The sequence below is a fragment of the Paramisgurnus dabryanus genome, chromosome 7 (genome assembly GCF_030506205.2).
Source record: "Paramisgurnus dabryanus chromosome 7, PD_genome_1.1, whole genome shotgun sequence".
Taxonomy (NCBI): domain Eukaryota; kingdom Metazoa; phylum Chordata; class Actinopteri; order Cypriniformes; family Cobitidae; genus Paramisgurnus; species Paramisgurnus dabryanus.
Genome location: NC_133343.1, coordinates 9,094,683 through 9,120,764, shown reverse-complemented (window position 1 = coordinate 9,120,764; position 26,082 = coordinate 9,094,683). Strand labels below are relative to the sequence as shown.

The window sequence follows — 26,082 nt, the reverse complement described above, 5'->3', positions numbered from 1 at the left end:
TGTGACTACAGAAGAGTCAAGTTTTTAATAGGAAAATATTGAAACTCTTTGGTTATTTTTAGCGCGATGCTAATGGTCTAATCAGATTCAATGGATTATGCTAAGCTATGCTAAAAGTGGTAGCGCCAGACCCGGAGATCAGCTAAATGGATTTCAAAACGGTAAAAATCAAATGTTTAACTCTAGGGGAGCTGGAAAATTTTGATCAAATGCTTTTAGATAAGTTTTTTAGGCAAATTTTAACTGAAATGTTTTTGAAATGGGTGACTGTCATCAGTTTTTTAACACTTAACATTTCGTTTTTGTTGGCCTGTTAGTTATAGACTTTTTCTGTTTAATTTATCGGTCTATGTCAGGGGCTGTCGGGTGCACACGGACGTGTGAACACGGGTCCCTTCTCTGAAGGTCCTTTTTTCCCACCATTGTTACCCTTGATTCACAGGAAAGCTAGGAAGCGTTGACTCTTGCTAACTTTGCATTGAGCTTGACCGTGAGGCCGTATAGCGGTCCTGAAAGGTTTATGATGCATTGCGTTGCATTTCGTTTCGTTCATTCATAAATAATAAAACACACCTGATATCGCAGTGACCCTCACAGCGGCCTTCAACACTTTGCTTGTTAAATTCTCCACCTGTTGCATTGACCTGAATATATAACAGTAACAGAGAGACAGTTTTCGATATAAGAACTTTGTTCCTGGTTTATCGCACCACTTTTGAAAGACTTTGAAAAGAAACACTTGCTCCCACTCCCTTGTTTAGCAAAACACTTGTCAGATGTGTTAGACACTACACACACACACACACACAAAGAAGTGCACATGCTTTGCTCTCAGCTGTCTGTCAGGATGTTGTTGGACTTTTGAGGACATCCTCCACACAGCTGAGATCGTGAGAAAATGAGTGATTGAATGAACGAATGGATCCTCGGGTAAATCAGAGGCCGAGTACAGAGAGAGATGAGACGAGTTGACCTGGAAGGAAGCTATTATGCAGCATAATCATATATTGTGACTGACCTATTGTTAGATTTTTCCCATCCTGCAAACAAATAGCATGTGCGTGAGTTATTGCGCGTCTGGGTTCCAAACCAAACGTTTTCGGCACAGATGTCTGAGGTTGTATTTGTTGTTGTTTGTTTGTGTGCGTCAGTGTGTTAGTAGAAGAGAGAGGGGTCACTCGTTGTATCACAACAACATGTGTGTAGTCTGATGTTTTAACTTTCCTGAAACGAAGCGGAAAAATGTTGTTCCTGTTGTGTTATAGACAGAAATACAGTAGATGTTCTATTAATAGAGCCGGTTGTTTATACAGTACGGGTGTTAAATCCTGGATGATACGTGTTTGGAGACAGGGTTGTGCGGGGTTATGCGAATATTACTTTTGATTATAATAATTTATACATATTGCAAGGCACACCAAACACAATGCAAAATTGCATAAGCAAACACAACACACACTTTAGTCTGAAATTCATGTTGTAGATTTATTATAAATTAACAATATTATACAACATGAATTTCAGACTAAAGTGTGTGCTGTGTTTGCTTATGCAATTTTGCATTGTGTTTGGTGTGCCTTGCAATATGTATAAATTATTATCAAACAGTCGAACCAAATACAGAAATAAGAGAAAATTAGATTTATTATAAATTAACAATAATATAATTTTCTCTTATTTCTGTATTTGGTTTGACTGTTTACACTGTAAAACAACACGGTTTTGCAAGTCATTTCAACCTACTATGTTAAGTTTTGGCTTGTGATAAGTTGACATAACTTATAAAATCAAGTTGAAATTGTTTAATTTAATTCTTTAAGTTAAATACGTGTTGATTTGACAAAAATGTTGCGTTTTTTACAGTGATATACTTGCTTTCACACATACATTCTTTACTGTAAAAATGATGTGTTGCTTCAGCTTAAAAAAGTAAGTTACCTGGTTGCCTTTACATTTTGAGTTATGTCAACTTAAAGGTGCAGTGTGTAAATTTTAGCGGCATCTAGTGGTGAGGTTGCAAATTGCAACCAATGGCTCAGTTCACCACTCACCCCTCGCTTTTGAAACTAACAGAGAAGCTACGGTAGTCGCCACTGGACAAACATGTCATCGTTTGAGACAACTTGGTACAAAAAGTTTGTCCGTTAAGGGCTTATGTAGAAACATGGCAGCACAAAATGGCGACTTCCATGTAAGGGGACCCTCGGTGTATGTAGATAAAAATGTCTTATTCTAAGGTAATAAAAACACAACGGTTCATTATGAAAGGTTTTTAAACATCCCTGATAATATAGTTTTGTATTTTATTTTGCATTTCTGTCAAGAGATTCTTATAAAAATTACACCCTGCACCTTTAAAAAATATTTTATTTAGTTAACTCTCAGTTAACTGAATAAAGTCTAAAAATTATTGTCAAAATGTTTAAGTTGAATGAACTCAAAACGTAAAATAAATGTTTAGACTTTTAGTTAACTGCGAGTTAACTTATATTTTTTAAATTGAACCAACTTATTTTACAGTGTGGTAAATTGCAGTTACACTACACATATTTACCCAGCATAAATATTGTAAATATTGTTTCAACCAGTGGCGGCCGGTGACTTCCTCTCAACATGTATGTAGGCCGTCATGTGTGTGGTTCCTTTTTAAAATATGTGTTCTGCCCATCGAGAGATCCTGTGTTCTTCATGTGTCTTGTCAAAATAAGTGCCTACTGCAGATGCGCCTAAAGGGTTTATGATAAAAGAGACGCTCTCGTTTGCCAGATACTCGCATAATCTCATACGTAATCAGAGTTTACAGTTAAGGGAGTTTCTTGTGTGTATTTTGTGAACGTGAGCATTTCTTTTATCATAAACGGTTTTGAAGCCTGTGCAGCATGCACTTATTTTGACAAAACACATGATGCACATGCTTTACATGACGCAACAAACCCATATTTTGAAAACGTAATCAACACACATGACACTTATTTTGAATTAGCGCCCCTAGGATGAGCAGTCACGAGGCGCCACTGGTTTCAACACAATTGCTGGGTTATTATAACCCATTTTACCCAGCATTGGATAACTTTTAACCCATGTGTTCTGTCCAATATTTACCCAACACTGGTTTGAAAATAACCTATGCATTATTTAAAGTGTAAAGTTATAATTCACCCAAAAATGAAAATTCTGTCATCATTTACTCACCCTCATTTTGTTACAACCTGTATAACTTTCTTTGTTCTGATGAACACAAAGATATTTTGAGGAATGTTTGTAACCAAACTGATCTGAAGCCCCATTGACTTTCATAGTATTCTTTTATCCTCAATGGGGCTTCTGGGACAGCACCCTTTAAAAAGGGCATACTATGTATCATTTAGGTACAAATACAGTATGAGGTTCCAATATTTAGCTGTGGGATACTAATTTTTACCTTTGAGGTATTATGATCCATCCTTTATATGCAAAGGTGTACTTTTTGTAAAAGTATGAAAGTCAGCTCCATTGACTTTCATAGTATTCTTTTATCCTCAATGGGGCTTCTGATCGGCTTCCGATTCTGACATTCTGAAGCGTTTAATGCCTTCAGCCATCCCTTTTTTTTCTAGTGTAGCATGGTGTAATTTGCTGACTTAGGTGTCGGACAAAAGAGATTCACGCACAACATCATTTGATCTCTGAGACTTGATGACCTTTCGACCCTTTACCTGTCTCCTCAGGTGAAGGAGGGAAAAAGGCATCAAAGATCTTACCTTGACTCACCATGACACACTTTCTGCCACCTATGCACGCACTTCAACAAACAGGATTTCAGTAACACAAGCAGTGTCTTGACAGGTCTTTCTCGGTCAGTACACGTGTGCTGGAATGCACTCAAGAATTTGACTGTTATGAGGAGTTGTAGTGTGTTGGTGTGTTTACGTCATCACACAGTACAGACATCTTTTGGCTGTCAGTGAAGCTGAGAGGTGCAGTCAGACAGACGGACGACATAGAGATGCGTGTTGTGCAATGAATACCAGCACGTAGCACAAATCTTCAATCTCTTTATGATGCATAAAATATAAACAACATTCTCACACTATCTACCTGATACATGTACCTTTGCGTGATTTCGTGGAATTTTTATGATATGATGCCCAACACTTATTGTTACTGTAATTTTAGCATTGTTATTTATGTTATTGGTTTATTGATTATTTTATATAACATAATGATGTTTGATAATTCCTAGCAGTGTACATGATTTATTAATGAATTATAATATAGTCTCAAAAGTAAATGTACAGAAGCTTACTGGGGCTGTACTTTTATAAAAAGTACACCTTTGCATATAAAGGATGGATCATAATACCTCAAAGGTAAAAATTAGTATCCCACAGCTAAATATTGGTACCTTATACTGTGTTTGTACCTAAATGATACATAGTATGCCCTTTTTAAAGGGTGCTGTCCCAGTTACTGCTTTTGTACCTGGATTTCTGAGAGTATGGTAGGTCTATAAGATGAATAAAATGTTGTACTATCGTACCAGGATCGATGCTTTGGAGCGTCTTAAATGAGGAAATTTGATAACCTGTTTTACAACACTGTATCTCTACAGTTAGGTCAGAAGTACAAGTTTGGATTGATCTAAACAGGTTTAAAACAACGTTGATCTCTAAAGCTGATGCTGGAAATAAAGGAGGAAATAAAAATAATTATGTTTAGCAATGTTTTAGGTTAAAATCTCATAATCTATTTTTGAAATTTGGAGGATCAAAGTTCGATTTTACTCGATTTCACATTGATTTCAGTTTTGGCATGACCTTACTCAGTTATTATAAAAGATATCAAGGTTATATTTTTACATAATGTTTTTTAGATTATGTATGATTTTATGAAAAAAGTTAATCACAAAAATGGGTTTTCACAGGCTGGATCACATATTTGAAGAATACAAATGACAAAAAAGCCCCAAAAAAGCCGTAGCTACGCCGTAGGACCTACGCACGACTATAAATCGCCCTTAAAGCAACACTATGTAGTTTCCATGTAAAAATGACTTACAGCTCCCCCATGTGGTTGAAAAGTGCAACAGTGCCTGGTATCAGACACTCTTCTGCAGGCAGGGGGAGGGGCGGGGCTGTGTTTCCTACCCTCCACCGCCACTTTCAGAGTGTGCTTGTAGCAGCTAGGAGGCTTCTCAGGTTGCAGCAACAGTACAATTTGTCCAGTTAAAGTTGTTCTATCAGTGAAATAATTTTAGAGACATTATTTAAAGGTAAAAAAACTACATAGTGTTGCTTTAAGGGTCATCCTGTAAGTTGAATATATAAGCTTTCAATTGATGTATGGTTTGTCAGTATAGGACATTTGGCCGAGATACTGTTCAACTGAAAATATGGGATCTGAGGATTCAAAATGTTGAGAAAATCGCCTTTTAAAGTTGTCCAAATGAAGTAATTAGCAACTGCATCCCTTCACAAAAATTAATTTTGTATAATATTACCGTAGGAAATGTACAAAATATTTAGAGCATAATCTTTAAGTAATATACTAATGATTTTTGGCATAAAAGAATAATTTTGCACAATGTATTTTTGGCTTTTGCTACATGGATCAACTTTCTTTCTCTCACTTTAAAGGGGACATATCTCAAATTCTGACTTTTTTCATATTTACATGCTATAATTGGGTCCCCAGTGCTCAATATACTAAAAATGAGGGGAAAGAACAACCCAGTAACGTAGTTTTAGTAAACCATTCTCTGTAAGCATGTGAAAAAATGAACCCAGTCTCACGGAGTTGCATATAAATAGCACGAAGTGTGAAAATTGTGCAATACATATGGCAAATTCCAATTTGGTGTGCATATGATACGCCAGTCCTTCCCATTCACATAAACGGCGCATCTTTTTTGTGGTTTTATTTATTGGTTTCTCAATGTTTTTGCTATTTTTTAGCACTTTCGCTTGGGTTTAGGGTTAAAACTACACACACACACACACACACACACACACACACACAATTTATTATTTGACATTTTAAAAAAGTCTTGTGAAATGTCCCCTTTCAGTGAAAAAATTAAGTTGAACGTGTTTAAATATTTTAGGTGTTAACAGTTGACACAATTAACCTATTTCGACTTGTACGGAAATTGTATAAAATTTGAATTGATACTGATTTGGTTTTATAGGAGCCAAAGTCATTGTTTAGATTAATTATTTATTTTTTATTAAGTAAATCACAAATTTACAGTAATACAAATTTAAGGAGGACACAAAACTGCACCGTAAAAAATGCAGCATTTTTTTGTTAAATCAACATATATTTGTATATATACTTAATAAAAAATTTAGTTAAACAATTTCAACTTGTTTTTATAACTTATGACGAGTTATCATTATTTTTAAAGTGTGTGTTTTTATATATTTGCGAAGAAAATGTAAACTGTTCATGTAAACTGTAAAAAATTATATCAAATCAACATATATTTTATGTTTGGCTACATTACCTTAACAAATTAAGGTAAACAATTTCAACTTGTTATTATAAGTTATGCCAACTTGTCACAAGGAAAAACTTAAGATAGTAGGTTGAATTGACTTGCAAAACCAAGTTGTTTTAATGCAGCATTTTTTTACAGCTCAACTGGTAGAGATTTGGGCTAGCAAAGCCAGAGCAATGGGATTGATTCTCTGTGAGTGCATGGACTGATTTAATTGAATACATAAAATTTTTTGTATTGTGTGTCTACCAAATACGTATATATGTAAATATCCTCTCGTGGCGATCAAACATCAGCACCATGGGGAACATATCGGTCCATAATAAAGAAGTTCAGTTGTGACACTGGCAGCTGATACTTGTTTTTGGTCCGTCTGCGTGCTTTCAAACTGTAAACACAAGCCTTACTGATATCCCTTTCAGTAGAATAGGCCTTTGTTTGAGGGACACAACAATCGAACAGTAAACACAGGAATTACAAAACAATAAGCATCCTCCGACTCTAACCTCCTTCTCATGCCACCTTTCCATTTTGACAGCTGGGTTCAGGAGCTGAGGAGGGGGAGACCTCCATCTTTCAACCCTCTCCCCTCCGTTAACTATACCACTACCCTTCCTTCTTTCTCTTTCTTCTCCTAAGCCCTCTCTTCCACGTCTACTTGTGCGACTCGAGGGTGGACCGAAACAGGATGCCTGACAAAAAACAAGGCGCAAAAATTCTCTGAGTAAACTTCCAGGTTCTATTTCTCCCTCTTCCTGATGGGAAGTCTTTTCTGAAGCAGTGGGAAAATGCAAACCTTCGCTCAGCATCTCAATGCCCCCGTTCCTCTCAAGCTCTGCTTTCAAAACCATTGTGTTACACTGACGAAAAAGGGAAATCGGGGGGTTCGATACTGGGGGTGGTTTGAAGCTAGTGGTGCAGAGATGATGTATACCTCATTGACCTTATTGGTTCTTTAGTTTTGGTTTCGTGAGTTCGGTGTGTGTATGAGTTATCTCTCAAAGGGGAGGTCAAATTAACAGCATGAATTGGATTTATGAGTGCTACAAGTTGAAGGCTTTTCAGCATCAGGCCTGTTAGACAAAACGTCTGACATAAGTGCTTCGGCGGGCAGCACTGAAGTCAAAAGTCAGAAGGTTAATGACCTTCGTGTGAACATTCGCCCAGAGAAACGTTTGCCTTGTCCATCTGTGCTATATTAAACTTTCATACATTATAAACGCTTTGATGTTGAATCTTGACATTTTAAGATGTGGTCCAGTGAACTTTGAACCTTTGATGAGTCAAAGTGTGTTTTGTCTGTAGAGGTTTATGGTGGCAAGGTGAGATTTATATGCATTTAGTTTGGGATACTGTTGTTATTATCATTTGAATGTAAAGAGTTTAGATGCAAAACCCTCTTAACAAACAAATTTTGCAGAGGATTAAGCGTATTTAAAGCAAAGTACTTGACAAACATATAATACGTGCAGAAAGCATTTGGTCAATATCATTATTTCATTTTTGAAGAGGTGACATTTTTTTTCTGACCTCTTCATGTTTCTGATTGGTTGGTCATGATTGTCGAATAATGCTTAGGAAAAGACATGATGTCCTCCTTCGTTTTCATGATTTTACATTTCTTTTGGTGTGTAAGTTTGTGTTAGTACATGTTAATGATCGTTACTAGGGCTGTCACAATGATTGAATAATCGTCTCATTGCGATTGTTTGACCTCATCGCGATGATTTCAGATCACCGCAATGATTGCACATCTCTTTAAAAACACAAGGGGGAGCTGTAGGAATTGATTTTTGCAGCCACTACAGACATGTGCGGTCCAATACTAATATGACCTTAGCAGGATTGGCTACTATTTAAGTCCTGGTATAGTTTATTTTGATTGCATTTTTATTTTCACTGGTAAACCTTGCAAAAGATTTAATTTAAACAATTACAACAATATGTGAAATTATTTAATAAACAAACAAAAAATTGTATGAGAATTAAAAACAAAGCAATAAAACAGACAATTAATCATCATAATCACCACAATTTATTACTGTGCATTCAGATCGCCACCGGCGAGAGCGTCAAAGTGGTTGGAAGTAATTCATTTTCAATGAGAGCCGGCGGCGAGATCCGGCGAGCAGCGGCGCGGTGCGTCATGTACAGCGTGAGTGTCGAGGAGAGTTGAAATCAGCTCAACTTTATGGTAATGAGATATGACGTGGTTTGGCGGCAACCAATCGGAAGGCGGAAATGTTCACCGGCAACCAATCGGAAGGCGGAAACCTCCATCTGAGAGGAGTTCAGAGAATGCATTCGAGCGTCAGAGCGTCCACTACAACTTTTCTTTAGCGTCGTTTTCAGGGCAGCCAGAGCTTTTATTGACGCTCTCGCCGGTGGCGGTCTGAATGCACAGTTAGACAATCAACCACCAGCCAAATTTCATAATTGACAGCCCTAATCGTTACAAATCCCTACGTAAAATTGTCACAGAGGCTTTTGTGTGAACACAAACACAATGTAAATGTTCTGGGATCGCTCCCGGAAAGAGGACCTAGTAACATTCCCATAACATTCCCGGAAAACCATCTGTGTGAACAAGACGCAGAAACAATGTCGTAGTGAGGATGCGCTTGTCATCACAACAATAAAGTTATGGTTCAGCTCTTTAAAATAAGCGATTTACTTGCAGATTAACCTTCACAATGAGAAATGTCTGCAAACTGGACTGAAGCAGAGATGCAGGGAGCTTTCCACTTTGAAGTTGAGATCATTCACCAGCATACTTGATCAGCCCGTCATGTGCTCCTTTATAATCTTATCATAAACAAAAATGCACACGCATGGTTTCTGAAGAGAGAAATAACAGATAATCAGCAAACTTCAGATGCTGCGGAGAAAAAAAACAAGTGCAGGACTTTAAACACATCGCATGTCTTTACGGGATCTTTACGGCATCTGCGTGATAGATTCCAGAAAATTATTTGGTAGTGTGAATGAACCAAAAATCAAACCATAAAATCAAAAATAAATCCCGGATTCATTTTCCGTGTATTTTCCGTAATGTCTGTGTGAAAACTGCTTAATTCAACTGATGTAATAGATGTACACTTTTAAAAGTAAAGGTCCTAAAAATTATTCTTCTTGCTATGCCATAGAACGACCATTATTGGTTCCGCAAAAAACTTTTGTAGAAGAACAATTTTCTTTATAGACGGTTTTAGCAGTAACAACATAAACAAGCGGCTTTCATGGTCAACACGTAACTTCCGGTAAACTCTGCTAAGAATAAATAACAACCACGACCATTAAACATAGTTTAGTTTATTTTCATAACAAGCAAAATAACAAAACAAAGATTACCTAGGAAACCAAAACATTTGTTACTTTCCACGAGGTATTTGTTCAAGAGTTCAGTTTAGTAACTTAGTCAGAGCATTAAAAAAAACTGAAAGCGGAAGTAAAGTTCAGACCAGATGCGTATTGCGTCACCGCACGTGCGTCTGATGAAACCGTCTATATTGTCTGTACACAACCATTTCCATTACAAACCTTTTGTGTCCCAGAAGAAATGATTTGTGGATGTTAAACATTCTCTGTGGAACCACACAGAATTATTTTTAATAGTGTATGTGTCAGCTATGACTACTCAGCTGCCTGTGTATAGAGGGAACTTGAATCTGGTGGGCAATAACATTAGATGTGTGTAGACTCATATGAGGAAATGCATATGTTTTTGTGTTTTTGGGTATTCCCACAAGAGATGCCAACAGTGTTAGAAGGACTGCAGGTGGAGGAAGCGTTGAATGTAAGTGAGCCCGCTGTTATTGCAACAGGTGCCCAAGCACCTGCCCGTCTGTCATTACACTGAGTTTGTGCACGTGTGTGTGTGTTCGTGTGTGTTAATAATAATAAGCCCTCTATCAGTTGACATAAATTCTCTTTAGATCCTCTTTAAAAGCATATCATGTTTCTTAGTAGAATAAAAGGCGTGAAAAATTTAGGTAACCTTAGCTTAAAAAATGACTTCTAATTATTAATGATGTAAACAAATAAGCGGAAGTCAATTTTTCTAATTTAGCATATCACGGAAAATTGATATGTCATGGGTCTTAAACTTGACGCTCACAAACACATCCACATCCACATTCACCACGTCTAATCCCATCATTCATCTACAGCCTTTAAAAGGGGCAGCTGCCCTCCCTCAAAGCGTACACATCCCCCAAGATCATATTTCAAGCCATAGCCCTGGGTGACAGTCTAGGCCGGGGCTCGTGTTTGTCCAAGAATATTTAAGCTTTGGTGCGATATAGATTCCCATGGTTTGATCCAGCAAAAATAGCCCATTAAAGATTCCTTCAAAGAGCAGCGCCGACGTTCGGCTTATCTTTGACAGAAACACGAGTTAATCAAACCCAATCAGCATTCCAGTGTAAAAAAAGGAAATTTAACTACTGATCTTATGCCAACACAAATGAGGTGGGTGTGACTGCTTTTTTTAGAAGATAACGCAGTTTGTCTCTGTTGGCAGCTGAAAACAGTATTACGGTAAATACGTTTTTTGTTGTTGTTTACTTTAGATGTAACAGCTATTTTCATCTCATTTTGTGAAAGACTCGCTTCCAAAGGCAAACAGCATATTCACTCAAAGACAAACAGCTGTCTCCTTAAAACAACAAAAACACTTTACAATGGCAACTAAATCATATCACACTGGCCACTTTGTAAAAAAAAGTTGGTTCAACTAATTTTGACTTAAAAATAAAAAGTCTTTAACCCTAAGAAGTCCCTTGGGGTCAATCTTACCCCCAATCCACTTTTATTTAGTTAAAAAACATGGTTCCCTTCATCTCAGTGGAATAAGATTTTGTGACTTTTCCAGATTATCTGTCAAGATTCATTTAAAAAAAAACTGGGCTTGATTCGGTCGTTCTAAAGAGGTGTAAAAAAGTTCACCAAAAGAGGCCCTTTGGGGGTAAAAATGACCCCAATTAAAATGAATTGGAAATGAAAAATAATATTTTTCTTGTTATTCATCATATAAAATCAATGCATCCAGAATAAATGTAAAAATTTTGACACAGAAAGGTAGGCCTGGTACTAGAGCAAAAAATGCAATATAGAAAAGACATGCTCAATCACAAACACACACAAATAGACACACACAAACACACAAAGGTATGACTGCCACAGAGAGCATTTTTTAAAGAATTTGGCAAAAAACAAAGATGTAAAATGCTCACACAGGTGTGTGCGTGCCCACACACATACACACACACTCACAACAGACTCGCACACACGCACAAAGACACAGTAAAACTTACACACACATAAAGACACACACAAAAATACAAAGTCACAAACACACACGCACACGCGTGCGCTCGCACACACACACACACACATACACACACACACGGACACACACACAGACAAACACCCTTACATTTAGTCAAATTTCTGTGGCATTTTGTAAAAACAGACATTTCAAAATGCATCAAAAACTACAAAAAATGTTACTATTTGAATTTTTTTTTATTTTTAATGACCTTTCTAATGTTTATATAAACATAAATTCACAAAACGTTTCACTAAAGGACTGATGTTGAGCAGTTGGCCACATTAAGTAAAATTAATAGGTCTCAATGGGCATCTGCTGGTCGAAATGATTTATTTCCTTTTTTTTTCTTAACACATCTAGATCAATATCTAAAAACAATTTAAATCAAATTTAGATCATAATTTATGTGAATTTTTCATAAAAATTTGATATTTTACAGGCAAGCTAATGGTAAACGGGTACAAAAGTACTTCATATCTCCCAAAACACAGCATTAGATGAGAAGTAAACAAAAAAAAAGATATATTATTTGTATCATTAAAAAGGGATATATTTTTTGTAATCACCCTTTTAATTTCTGGGGTAATTTTTACCCCAAGGGAACTCTAACGTATACAGGAAAATAGGGGCTTATAAGGATTAAACACAAAAGTTGAACGAACCCAAAATTTTATTGCAACCAAGTAACTTTCTTTTTTAAGCTGAACCAACAAATCTTTTTACATTGCATTTATACATTTAAAAAACAAATAACAACAAGCAAAGACTTTGCAACAATTTGAAGACAATTATTATTATTATTATAAATATTGTTATTATTATTACTATTATTATTATTAAAATGATTACTTACTACACTTTAAAAATTTTAACATAAAATAAGTACAGTAAGAATTTATAATTATTAATATTATTACTATTATTATGATTAATAATAATAATATTATTAATAATAATTACTTCAATAACTTCAAAATTGTAGAATGTAAGCTCTGATTTAAATCACAATATTTATCAAATCAATTGTCATAAGCTCTAGTCATATTTGAAACACCAAAGCATGACCACTTAATATTTCATAGTAGCATAACATGTATTTTTCCTGTTTTTTTTCCTCATGGCTTAGTGTGGAAAAGTGAAGAGTGTTATCGTATATCAGCTGTTATCTCTATAGCCTGCTGAAATGTGGCATTGTTGTTATTGAGAGAAAAATGTAAAGTGGGTTGCAGACAGACCCCAGTAAGTATTTTTACAGCGGGAGCTTCTGTCCCTGCGGATTTGGAGCAGGAAACTGCCATCCAAACAGCCACTTCCCCTAAAATAACACCCACATTTATCCGTTTATCGCACAACAGCCTCTTGGGTGGTGAAGTGTGATAGTGTTGCGGTGCTTGTTCTCCCTGGCTTGTGTGTAATTCGAGAATTTAATATCATAAATGCGCACGATGATGCCGCGTTCATCCACGTGTGATGTATTTACGCTGTACCTGAAACAACTATTCAACATGTGTTAAATCGCTTACCGATACAGTAGCATTTGTTTGCTCATTGTCCGAGCCCCAGGAACTGTGATTCATTTGTAAATGATCTTGGTTTTACTGACCTCTCTGGCTCCAGTCCTTTTGGGTAAACATGCTAAGGTTTTGGGGGTCACCGGGGTCGTAAAGTGTCTATTTGCCCCACCGGGGTCAATGCAGCGGGACATAGGAGTGACCGCTAATAGTCTCAGACATGATCTCCTTCCTGCGCTATGGATGTCAATAGCTTTACCCTCTAACCCTCGCCCTGCTTGTAAGTGGAAAAACACATGCAGAGCTTTGAAACGTGGCCCGCGGTGAAGTTTGTGGAAAAATATTTGGGATTTGGGGACGGAATTGATCGGGAGATAGATATTCAGTTTGTATCTATACTTGCATAGAGAGGTATTGATTGACAGCTAGAAGAGTGAGATTAACAGCAATAAATAACCGGCTCTTAAGGAATGTTCACTGACCACTTTCCATTCTTACAGCCCCCCCGGGGGAACAGATGCCTGATGGGACACTTAACACTCTCAGACATGCAAATCTTTCACACTCTACATTAGGGCCCATTACTGTGATTCAACGGGCTCTCCGGTCCCTGGTGTTAGTCCGCATTGTCCTCACGCGCGGATTTCGATTGTCAATGGGTCGACCCTGACGCATTTCCACCTCTTAAAGTGGGGGCCTGGCTAACAGCTTTTGCAATGCAGAGGTCACGGACTCTTGTTTCCTACGGCTCTGCATTGCTGTGCATTGCTGTAGTGCACTATTGCCTTGTAAAGACCTCCCATGGTGTTATTACGGCTCATCTTCATCCCATTCAAACTAAATGCATAACGAGTAATACATGGAGGTTTCGTGTGTAAACATCCAAAGAAAAGGGTTTAGAAGTGGACAATGTTTAGCATTGTTTTCGGTTTGCTGTGCAAAAGCGTGTAGGTGCACTCCACTGTGTAAGGTTTTTGATATGGCTTTACAGCCCGGTCGTATTATGCAATGCATTCCTACATACATAGCATATTTACTGCTCTTTTAACAGCATTTGTTGTTTATTCTTTATGTAATGTGCCCTTAAATGGGGAACATGGATTATATATGTATACAGTACTGTGCAAAAGTCTTAGGCCACCACCACCAGCTTTGTTGTTTTGGCAAAGTTTTAATGTCCATCCATACTTATTTTTCACTCTTATTAGTATGAAATGTGGGTTCATGACAAATAGAAAATACAGGAAATATGTACACAAAATTAAAAACAAAACAATTTTCAGAAGTAAATGTCGTCTTCTACTAACATCAGTCAGTATTTAGTGTGACCTCTCTTGGCACAAAACACATCTTGAGCTTTTTTGAGGAGACTGAAGACCTGAAGTCATTTGATTAGAATTAGAAATTAGGATTAAATTTTATTTAGGTTTAAGAGATCCTGCAGTTGCTGCTATTGCTCAAGTGGAAGTAGAGTTTACCCCAAATACCTGACACTTCAGCTTTTATATTGTTTTTAATACTACATACACATTTCCTGTATTTTCTAGTTGTATTCTAACAAAGAGACTGAGAAATAATTATATATGATCACTATATAATTGCAAAAACAACATATTTAATGGTAGCATGGTGGCCTAAGAGTTTTGCACAGTACTGTGTATATATTATATAGCTTCTAGAGGGCATTATTAAATAAAAAATAACATCAATGTACACCAATCATTGTGTTCAAAAGTTTACATACCCCTGGCTCATAACATCTTAGTATTGCCTTATTAAGCATCAGTAAATGTTTGTATCATACATCACTATTGAAAAGTGGCCAAATATGCAGATGATGCTGAAAAGCAAACACAAAGGAGCTTTTTGTAAATTCACTTACTGTGTGGACTATATGCAAACATCTGTTATGTGAAGTGGCTATTCCAATAGAGTAATGAATAAAAAACAAACTTCCGTTTGTATTTCTTGAAAACACACATTTTGCAAATGCTTGTAAGCTGTAGGCCTGTAAAAAAAATATAGGGAAGAAGGAACCCCCCCAAAATGTTTAACTACACTGTAAAAAAATGCGGCAACAACTTGGTTTTGCAATTCAATTCAGCCTAGTATTTTGAGTTTTGATCTGTGATAAGTTGAAATTGTTTAATTTGTTAAAGGGATAGTAAACCCAAAAATGAAAATTCTGTCATAATTTTCTCATCCTCATGCTGTTCTAAAGCACACATCTGAGCATTGACTTTCAGAGTAAGAAAACAAATATTCTGGAAGTATTGTGATAAATGATGAAGAAGATATTTTGATAAATGATGGTAAGCACACAGTTGACCAGTGTTGGGGTAATGCATTACAAGTTACTTGTATTACGTAATAATATTACTCTTCTGAAGTAACGAGTAAAGTAACGCATTACTTTGTAAATGTACACATTAATATTTGAGTTACTTTTTTAAAAAATTGAATTAATTTGATTAAAAAAATAATGTACTGAATTAAACTGAAATTATACCAGGGGCCTGTAGACTGCTTTATTCTGAATGGCTTAGAAATGTTCCCAGGGTGAATGTCTTAAAAATAGGCACCAGAGTGATGTTTGTGGTAACTGTGGTATAAGAGGAATAATTGACTCTGGTCGTTTAAGAAAAAGAAACGCAAAAGTAACTTAAAAGTAACCTAAGAATTACTTTCCATGAGAAGTAACTAAGTAACGCAACTAGTTACTTTTTTGGGGAGTAACTTAATTTTGTAATGCATTACTTTCAAAAGTAACTTTCCACAAAACTGCAGTTGACGGTACCCATTGAATTCCATAGTTTTTCCTACTATGCAAGTCAATGGTTACAGTCAGCTGTGCTTTCCATCATGTATCAAAATATCTTCTTTTGTGTTCGTAAGAAGAAATAAATTCATACAGGTTTAGAAAAACATTAGGGAAAGAAAATGATGACAGAATTTTCATTTTTAGGTAAACTATTTAGGTAAACTAGAAATGCTGCATTTTTTATTATTTATATTAATAAAAAGTATATTAAACAAAGTTTTCCTTTATAAAAAATGACTTTTCTACAAGCCTTCTATAATGTAGCATAAATGTGTGGTAAGTTTCACATCAATTGAAATTATCAGGTTTCACAGGTTTTTCTACAGAATTGTGCTCTACTGAAAATCTGATCATAAACGCACATGCCCTCTCAACCCGAACTTCAGGATTTTACCTAGACTACCTCAACACGTCATGTTGAACAAGTTTTCTTGTTTTTGAACCTTGCAGAATGACACTTAATGACTCATACGTGGGATGTTTATGACTACTAATCCGTGACATACGTATGGTGACACGCTTTTGTACTGTTGCACCGGAATAAACACAATCCCTTTTAATTGAAAGGACATTTGTGAAAAAATAACGAAACATGAATGTGGGAGATCATAGAAAGAAATTAAAGTTGTTGAATGATAACAACTTTATAAATGTTTGCATTTACAAAGTTGTTTTTGTGTGTGTGTTTTCGTTTCTGCTGTTTGTTTTGTCAAAAACTGAAAACGTTTACCTCTCAGGGAATCCCCAGTCTTCACTGTGTATGCGTCAGATGTGAGGTTATCACATGGGGAACTATAATCACTGTACTTTTTACACTCCATGCTTGGCTAGCTTTTGATAAGAGTGAGTACTTAACAAACTTAGTGGCATCCCTAGAGTAAAAGTGTTTTCCATTACATGTCACACAGTGTTGAAAGTAACTTGCTTTGCATAACTAAAACCATGCGTGTAAACAAACAAATGACGTAAAATCTTGAGTATCAAAACATTTATTGCAAAGACTTCACATAGCAAAAACAGTTTTTGGACCTGAATAGACCCAAACATGCATCAATTCAGTTTGTGTTTGACCTAACCTGTAATAAATAATTGCAATGGTCTACATACGTAAGTGCAGAAAAGAATCAGTTCAAAACAATTTATATACATGATATGTACAGTAAACGTTATGCACACCATATCAACATTTCATGTCCACTATACCTCTTCTCAATATGAAGAGATTTTACAGTAATACTGAAGCAAAATTCAGTATGTAGCTCATACTGACTGTCATATTTACATTCTAGCAATGCAGCAATCAGGCTCAACCCGATTGTTTTCACGTAAAGCATAAAAAAGTTCATATCGACAGAAAAAAGTCACTGTCCAAATGGTGTTAACTAGATTGAAAGCTGGAGGATTCGGACTCTGTGGATACAGATGACATCCCGCCCCTCTTCTTAGGCAAAATTTTCAGACTGGACCCCCGGCTTGGGGAGAGAGCACTGCGGGCGGACTTCTTGAACTTCACCCCCAGAAAAGCGTACAGGATCGGGTTAAGGCAGCAGTGAAAGTACGCCAGAGCCTCCGTCACGAAGATCCACTTCTGCAACCCCTGCTCCAGGTCGCAACTGTGAGGAATCACCTCGAGCATCATCAGCGTGTCCAGCAGGATCCCACCGCAGTACGGCAACCAGCAGACGAAAAAGCAGACGATGAGAACAACGGTGGTTTTCAGCGCTTTGCGCTTCTGCGTTCCTTTGGAGCCACGCGACAGCTTGGAGATGATGATGCAGTAGCAGATGAGAATCACGAGACCGGGCAGCACAAAGCCCACCAGGATGTGTTGGAAGCGGAACGTGACCACCCACGTGACGTAGGAGTCCTGCGGGTAGATGCGCTCGCAGAAGGTCCGGATGGAGCTGCTCTCCGCCTTGGCGAACACGAGGTCCGGTACCGTCAGCAGCGCCGCGGGGAGCCACACGCCCACGTAAATGATGCGATTGGCCAGAAGTTTTCTCGGACCTTGGCTGTTGGTGGCGCGCACCACGGCGAGGTACCGGTCCAAACTGATGAAGGCGAGGATGAGCACGCTGCTGTATAAATTCACCGTGTAAATCATGTGCACGGCCACGCACATGAACCCACCGAAGTACCAGTCTTTGGCCGCGTCCACGGCCCAGAACGGCAGGGTGAGCACGAACAGAAGGTCCGCCACGGAGAGATGCAAGCGATACTTGTCTGTCATGGTGCAGGATTTTCTCTGGCAACCCATCACCAGAACCACAAATCCGTTCCCGATCAAGCCCAAAACAAATATGATTCCGTACACGGTGGGAAGAAAGACCCGCTGGAATTCGTGGCTGACTTCCACGTCGCACGGGGCATCGAGGTTGGCACCGATGTCACCCGAACCGAACTCTGAGCTGTTGTCAGATGATAAATCATCCTCGAAGAAGATGTGCTGCAGGGAAAGTAAACAAACACAACATTAGTATCAAATCATTGTACAGTGCGTAACTGTTTATGTACCTCAGTTGGTAGCAGCGCAATATTTAAGAAAAGGCTTTTGAAATAAAAGAGTCTGCAAAATGCACGAATATAAACACTTACTTCGTAATATGCCATCTTGAAAACACAATCCAATGTTGTTAGTCACCTCCAACTCTACACTGACTTTCTCAGCCTCAGAGGTTTTTAAATACCCCACTCGAGCGCGGGAGCTCCGCCCCCTCACACGCGAAACATCAACCGCAACGACGCGCGCACTGTGATCGCGCTCAGAGAACAGGTAGCGCATCTGGACCGTCTTCCGCAAACACTCTTTTCCTGTTTATGTGTTTCAAATCTGTGTCGAAAACAGCCTTTAGTTGTCCCACGACTGAAATCAGTATTTTTCATAAATGCCTTACACTAAACCAGTGTATTTATCCCAGGTTAGCCTCCAAGTATATACTAAAATATACATTTCTTTAACCCTATATTAGTAAATAATAAAGTTAACTGCAGTATTTAGAGCAGTTTATCAATTCACTATACATAGTATACAATAATAAAGTTAAGTACTATAATTTAGGCTTTTACCACAATTTACTATAGCAAACAGTAAAGTATATATAGTTTTCAGGGCACATTATCCATAGTTAATCTTACAAAATAGCATATTTTAACAAAGTGTATAGTAATTGCTATAACATACTACAGTAGCCTACAATTTAAGCCTATAGTAAATATTAAAGTATACTACATTACAATTTATGTGGGATGGTGGCCTGGATAATATCCCACATTTCACAACTTGGTTAATTTGCATGTATGCATTTTATCCAAAGCAACTTAAGCATCTCTGTGATCAAACCCATGCATTGCTAACACAATGCTTTACCAATTGAACTACAGGAACACTAAATATGATTCGTGATTAGTTTGACGCCTAAAGAAGCCTGAAGTCGTGTGTTGAGTGTCATGGATGACAATCTGTTGAATGTTTATAGTGATGTTAAATTCCCAGCGAAGTGGCTCACTCACTAAAACCCTTAAAACACTTTAAAATGTCATTCAACCAGAGGCTTCAGTTCAGATCTGAAGATTAAACACACATCATACTTGTAAAAGGTGAATACATACACTAGCGCTCTCTTTTTCTAAATAAATTAAATTTAATTAATTTAAATTAAAAGAATAGGGAGCTTTTTGAGGACACACACACACTATATGTTAATCTCGTAAAGTGCTTCGAGCTGTTTATGTTTTGCATACGCTGAATGGCTTTTATCACACGTAAAAGGTGCTAATGTGTTGACCATCAGATAAATTTAAAGAGACAGTCTGAGTTTTCAAAGATCGTTCGCTTTTTCCTTTAGTTAAATCTTACAAACACAAAACTTCTTTAAAAAACCTGCATATGTCAGTTATATGTATGCATAGATGCATGAAGACTTTCAACTAAATTCTTACACAATACCTGCCACACACAACACCAATATTCCAATGTCAGGGATGCAGGGAACAGATACAAAGCATGATCGGGACACCTGGCTGAAATAAGAGGTCAGACGTATATGGTTGTAGGGAGGAAGGGCTGTTCTCAAATACAAAAAAACCCTTTGGCAATGTGTGTGTGTATATATGCTCCTTCCTTTGGGAGAACATGTGTTCTCACCTGCCCCCATCAGCCAAGAAAGATGGGTTCCTGAAGTTGGCCCCTCAAACTGGCAGATTGTGTTGTAAGGTGATCCACATGTGTTTGTGTGTTTGTATGCATACTATAATCTAAATTGTATGTATATTGACCTATAAAGAAACATTACCCCACCTAATTATTTTATCTTAACTAGTCATAAAATACAAACATAAACACCAGTAATCTCTCAGTCAGTGTAAAAAATCTTAAATCTTTATACATTTTTTAAATCTCAAGAGTTTTTCCACAGGTACATTGGCACCGATGTGTGTTCATGTGTGGTTGTGTGTGTGGGCCGATGAAAGAGAGCTGGTGCAGTAAGACACAAACTGAGCCTCTTTAATGTCTACAGAGGTGTCTATGAGGGTATATGAGAGGAATGGATGCTTTCATCACATCTTATGCTTGTGTCAGTACAGCAGAACGTTTACTCATCCATAAACATTTGATTTTCACTTCCTGTGTGTGGGGCAACAAAGTTTCGATCACAATGAATAGGAAGGTGACCGTTGGTATGATGATAGCAGTTTGGAAACAGCCGTCCTTATTGAAAGAGAAGAAAGATTACTGTGTTCGTGCAAGTGTTATTTGTATATCTGAAAACGTTTTTATGAAAGAAATCACTGGTGTTATTGTTCCCGTTTGGATGCATGGCAGTGCATATGTGTTCCAGAAGCTCCACAGCAATTTTGTAAGAGGCATCCATTCAAACAGAGAGGAAGTGTGTCATATTTGTGTGTTAAGAAGATGATTTATAATGCATTGTGCTGAATGCAACATTAAAAAAAGAAATGAATTTTTGATGGTTAAGTTGGATGACTGCTTCTGTATAGCTGAGTTGAGCATTGGGTTAGCAGCACAAAAAGTCATGGGTTTAAACCTCGTGAACACACATATTGTGTAATAGATGTAGTTGCTTTGGATAACAACATCTGCAAAATGCATAATGTAATAACTATTGTATCTAAAGTGTTTGCTAAAAACATTGTGGATTTATTGTGTGTTACTGCACTGATTTAGCAATGCAAAAGATTGTGGGGTTGACTCCCAGAAAACAGACACATTAATTAAATGTATGGCTTGAATGCACTTTAAGTCGCTCCGGATAAAAGTAAATCGCGTCTGCCAGATGTGTTAATGTGGATGAAATTTACATTTCTTCAGCCCATTTCTTCACATCTGCAAATAATTTGTAAATTCTGTCATCATCTATCCAACCTCAAAAGTTGGCTTGACTTTATGTATTGTAAATCAGTCAATTTTTTGTTCATATACAATTTGCATGATTTTGCATTCAAAAAAATAGATTAAATATTGATTTGAAGATTTGTAGCTGCCCTTGTAGCGCATCTTGCATGCTAAATGAGAGCCGTGCAATATCTTTTTTACCCAGCATACAAACTGGTTTATATTTAAAAATCTTTATAAATTAAGTTCATTCTTGATGTCTATGTGAACCAATAGGCTTTACACTGCATACAATGTGCACAACTACTATTTTTTTAAATCCCTGCCACAGACACACTCTTCCTCCCTCTTTCCTCCCTTTTCCACGGAGCATGACAATAGCCCTCGGGACAGGGCAGAGAGATTCTGATAAGGATACAATAGGTCTGATGATTCCAGATAAGGATTTAGCCTTTCTGAGAATCATTAGGCTATCTGCATGGATGTATGTGTGTGTCTTTCTTCCTATCCGCTTTATCTACTAATAACGATTAAAACAGAGATTCATTTAAAGGGAAAAGATTCAGATAACAACACGCCGAAGCTGAGCTTTTCTCCGGAGTGTGTTGAAAAGAGAGATTGTGCTCTATTTGCTTGGCTACCATGTATTGCTATTGACGGCACGGTGGTGCCTTGAAGTCTGTACTGTGGCCAGCCTTTAGGCGACAGAGAACAAATCACTGCTTGGCCACCCCATTCACAGAGGTGAGCAGAGACGGGGGGAGAAAGAAAAGGTAGTATTAGGGTAAGAGGAGACACCTGTTTGAGTAGCCCAATGTCCACGCTCTCTTCTTTCCCTCTTTCATCCCAACTTGTCTGATTGTGGAGACAGCTGAAAAGTCTGTTATGAAAGGAAACGATGTCAGGGACCGACCCTTATTAATTAAAAAGCCATTCGAGACCAAAGCATTGCCTGCAGCATTGATTTATACCATGTTACAAAACCCGACACTGGTCACAAATAAATAGGAGATCATTTAAATACTTACAAACCCAAAAAATATTAAGCTGATTTACTTATTGGATGTTTATATTTTGATGATAATAGCAATATTAGGAGTTTTCCCAAACAAATTTCTATTTTTCCCATTTCTGCTGGCTAGAAATCTGACTATGATATTGTGTTGCAGGTCTTTGAGAGGATTAGATGGGCTGATCTTAGCACTGATATGGACCCTCCTGTCTATCCATTTGCATCCTTTGTCGAAGGTCATTCACTCCTCTGTGTGTATATGTGTGAAATGGGGGTGGGAACTGCATGGTAAACGGCTAGTGCACTTTAAAGGTACGTACTCGGTTTAACGGCCACACAAATGTAACATTTTATACGTCCGGTTGGGGTAATTTACTTTATAGACGTTCGACTCATTTTTGCACTACACGGTTTGGTCTCCTCCTATGTCTTGTGGTTGGCTTATTGATCGAGAGCCACTCCTAAAGTGAAAGGGCAACTCCTACACACAGTGCAATGATTTCCATTAATATGTCTGGAAACGGCAACAATTTATGATGTGATTTTGAAAGTGAGGAGGCTGCTGTGATTTTGATTTATTTGTGTCAGTAATACATGCATTAATGTGCCTATTGGAATGTAAGATTTATTACAGGGGAGTCTGCCACTCGTGCCACCCCCCTAAAATTTAAATTTTTGGGTTTAACTAAACTGAGCTTGTCTTAAGATCAAATTAAGTTTTTTGTGACTTTACTGTCTATAAAAGGATATTGTATGTTTCACATTAAACATGACATGCAGCCTCTTGATTCAGGGTCAAGCTCATTATTATATCACTGTCATCATCTATTTAACTTGAACTGAAGAGGGTTTGACTAATTCATTCATCCTTTTCTCTCCAGACAAGCTAATAACAAGTGAATACAGTGTAAATACACAATGGTCTGGCTGTGTAATTATATTACCATGGTAACATCGTAAGCTGTCATTCGGGTGAGACTAAGAGAGGACCAAGATGTCCATTGTCCTTAACAACTGGTAGCTAATTGAGATAAAATAAATTGAATGATTGAATAGAATGGACCATTATAGAGCATGCACACACACACACATGTGTAAAATGAACAGCTACCCCATTAGTGTGCTGACAAGCACTGTTTTTGGGGGGAAGGGGGCGGCGGGGTGTGGGGCGGTGTGTCTGTCCTAAGTCGTATTTGCCAGACTTTACTAAACCGACGTTTGTCTGCTGTCCAGGTGTGCACAATCTTGTTGTTCGCCCTTTTTCTGTGCAACGAGAGCTTTACTGTTAGATGATTTGACTTTCATCTTGTCATCATCCGTCTATGTCTACCTGCTTTCTGTTGTTTTCACAGAGATCCTGCATACGTTAAGGGCACATAACTGAAGACAAGGGTCTTGAGGTTAAAGATTTGTGGTTGGCTGGGGTGTGGTGTTGGCATATGCCCGTCTGTGTATGAGTATGTGTGAGTCTGGGTGTGGGTACGCCTGCATACGTGTGAGAAGATTGTGAAGATGCTTGAGCTTTGGAGATGCTTTCTCTCAGATTGCGTGCGACGGTGTACCAAGCTAAACCACAGCTTCCTGATTTTTTTCACCTGTTTGTAGCTTGTACAATTTTACTTTTTTGGAAACACTGGTTATGCAACAAGTCTATTTTTATGCATATTATGCTGACACCTAAATAACAGATTAGTTGAACTCACACACTTTAAATATTAAATATAGTTTTTAGTGTAATTGTTCTTAGTTTGGGATTCATGTTTGCTAAATTAGTGCTAATCAAAAACATTCAAGATGACTCTTTGTTTTTGTGGTTCTCACGCCATCTACAGGACAAAAGTACTCCATACCTCTCTAATTCTAAAGTACTGTTTTTCAACCAAATGGGCATCATCAACAAACTACAAAAAGAGTTCAAACTAGGTATTTAATTAAAAATATATAAATAAATAACAAACACACATTTGTAGTTTTGTCAAAAGGTTGAAATCCACTGTTCTGAAGGTTACATAAATCAAACTTTGCACGTTAAAATGATGCAGGGAGTTTATTGTTTATATATTATATTATGTTATATTATTATAGTAATTTTTGTGCCTTACTGTTTATTTTAAATAAAACCACCCTACATAATGTAAAGAAAATTATTTGAAAATATAATCTTGAAATCTTTAATATTGACTGAATTTATGTCAAAGATTGAAATGATAATGAAACTAATGCTTAAAATCAAATCAACATCAAATTTTGATGCTTGTTATTTCATAACATTTGTGAGACTTCACATTTTTCACTTTTTATTTAGCCTCTTTATTCAAATACAAGAAATTCATATGTAGTATTAAAAACAGTATAAAACTCCCCTTTCACTTGAGTAATAGCAGGCAACTGCAAGATCTCTTAAACCTAAATGAAATTAAAGGGATAGTTCACCCAAAAATGAAAATTCTGTCATTATTTACTGACGTTCATGTTGTTACAAACCTGTATACATTTATTTTTTTTCTGATGAACACAAAGAAAGATATTTTGAGAAATGTTTATAACCAAACCATTCATGAGCCCCCTCCACTTCCATAGAAGGAAAAAGAATACTGTGGCTCATGATCGGTTTGGTATCTTGTACAATTTCACTTTTTTGGAAACAATGGTTATGCAACAAGTCTATTATTATGCTGACACCTAAATAACAGATTAATTGAATTCACATTTAAATATTAAATATAGTTTATTAATATATTGTAATTGTTGGGATTGATATTTGCTAAATTAGTGCTAATTAAAAACATTCAAGATTAATCTTTTTTCGTGTGGTTCTCACGCCATCTACAGGACAAAAGTACTCCACAACTCTCTAATTCTAAAGTACTGTTTTTCAACCAAAGGGGCATCTTCAACAAACTACAAAAGAGGGTTCAAGCAAGATATTTCGTCATTAAAAATAAATAAATAACGAACACACACATTTCTAGTTTTGTCAAAAGGTTGAAATCCACGGTTCTAAAGGTTACTTATCAAACTTTGCACGTTAAAAATAATGCAGGGAGTTTATTGTTTATATATTATATTATGTTATATTATTATAGTAATTTTTGTGCCTTACTGGTTATTTTACATAAAACCACCCTACATAATGTAAAGAAAATTATTTGAAAATGTAATCTTTAATATTGACTGAATTCATGTCAAAGATTGAAATAATAATGAAATTAATGGTTGAAATCAAACTTTGATGCTCGTTATTTCATGACTTTAGCCTGCACATTTTTCACTTTTTTATTAAGCGTCATTATTAAACTACAAACAGAAAATACAAGAAATTCATATGTAGTATTAAAAACAGTATAAAACTCCCCTTTCACTTGAGTAATAGCAGGCAACTGCAAGATCTCTTTAACCTAAATGAAATTAAAGGGAAAGTTCACCTAAAAATGAAAATTATGTCATCATTTACTGACGTTCATGTTGTTACAAACCTGTATACATTTCTTTTTTTCTGATGAACACAAAGAAAGATATTTTGAGAAATGTTTGTAACCAAACCATTCATGAGCCCCATCCACTTCCATAGAAGG

At 36.9% G+C, this 26,082-nt stretch overlaps 1 protein-coding gene and 1 long non-coding RNA gene across 2 annotated transcripts in view; one reads left to right on the top strand and one right to left on the bottom strand.

Annotated features, from left to right (window-relative positions):
• LOC141282440 (uncharacterized) overlaps window positions 1–23,580 on the top strand; it is a 29,258-nt gene extending 5,678 nt beyond the window's left edge. The window contains exons 3-4 of the long non-coding RNA XR_012337104.1: window positions 22,665–22,819; window positions 23,389–23,580. This is a non-coding gene — a long non-coding RNA (uncharacterized lncRNA). The remainder of the gene's footprint in view (window positions 1–22,664; window positions 22,820–23,388) is intronic.
• cxcr4a (chemokine (C-X-C motif) receptor 4a) lies at window positions 17,116–18,870 on the bottom strand. The gene is made up of 2 exons (XM_065240160.1): window positions 18,738–18,870; window positions 17,116–18,588 (listed from the first exon to the last, which is right to left on the bottom strand). The coding sequence occupies exons 1-2, from the start codon at window positions 18,750–18,752 to the stop codon at window positions 17,521–17,523; spliced, it is 1,083 nt and encodes a 360-aa protein (XP_065096232.1). The 5' UTR covers window positions 18,753–18,870; the 3' UTR covers window positions 17,116–17,520.
• Window positions 23,581–26,082: the final 2,502 nt, after the last annotated feature.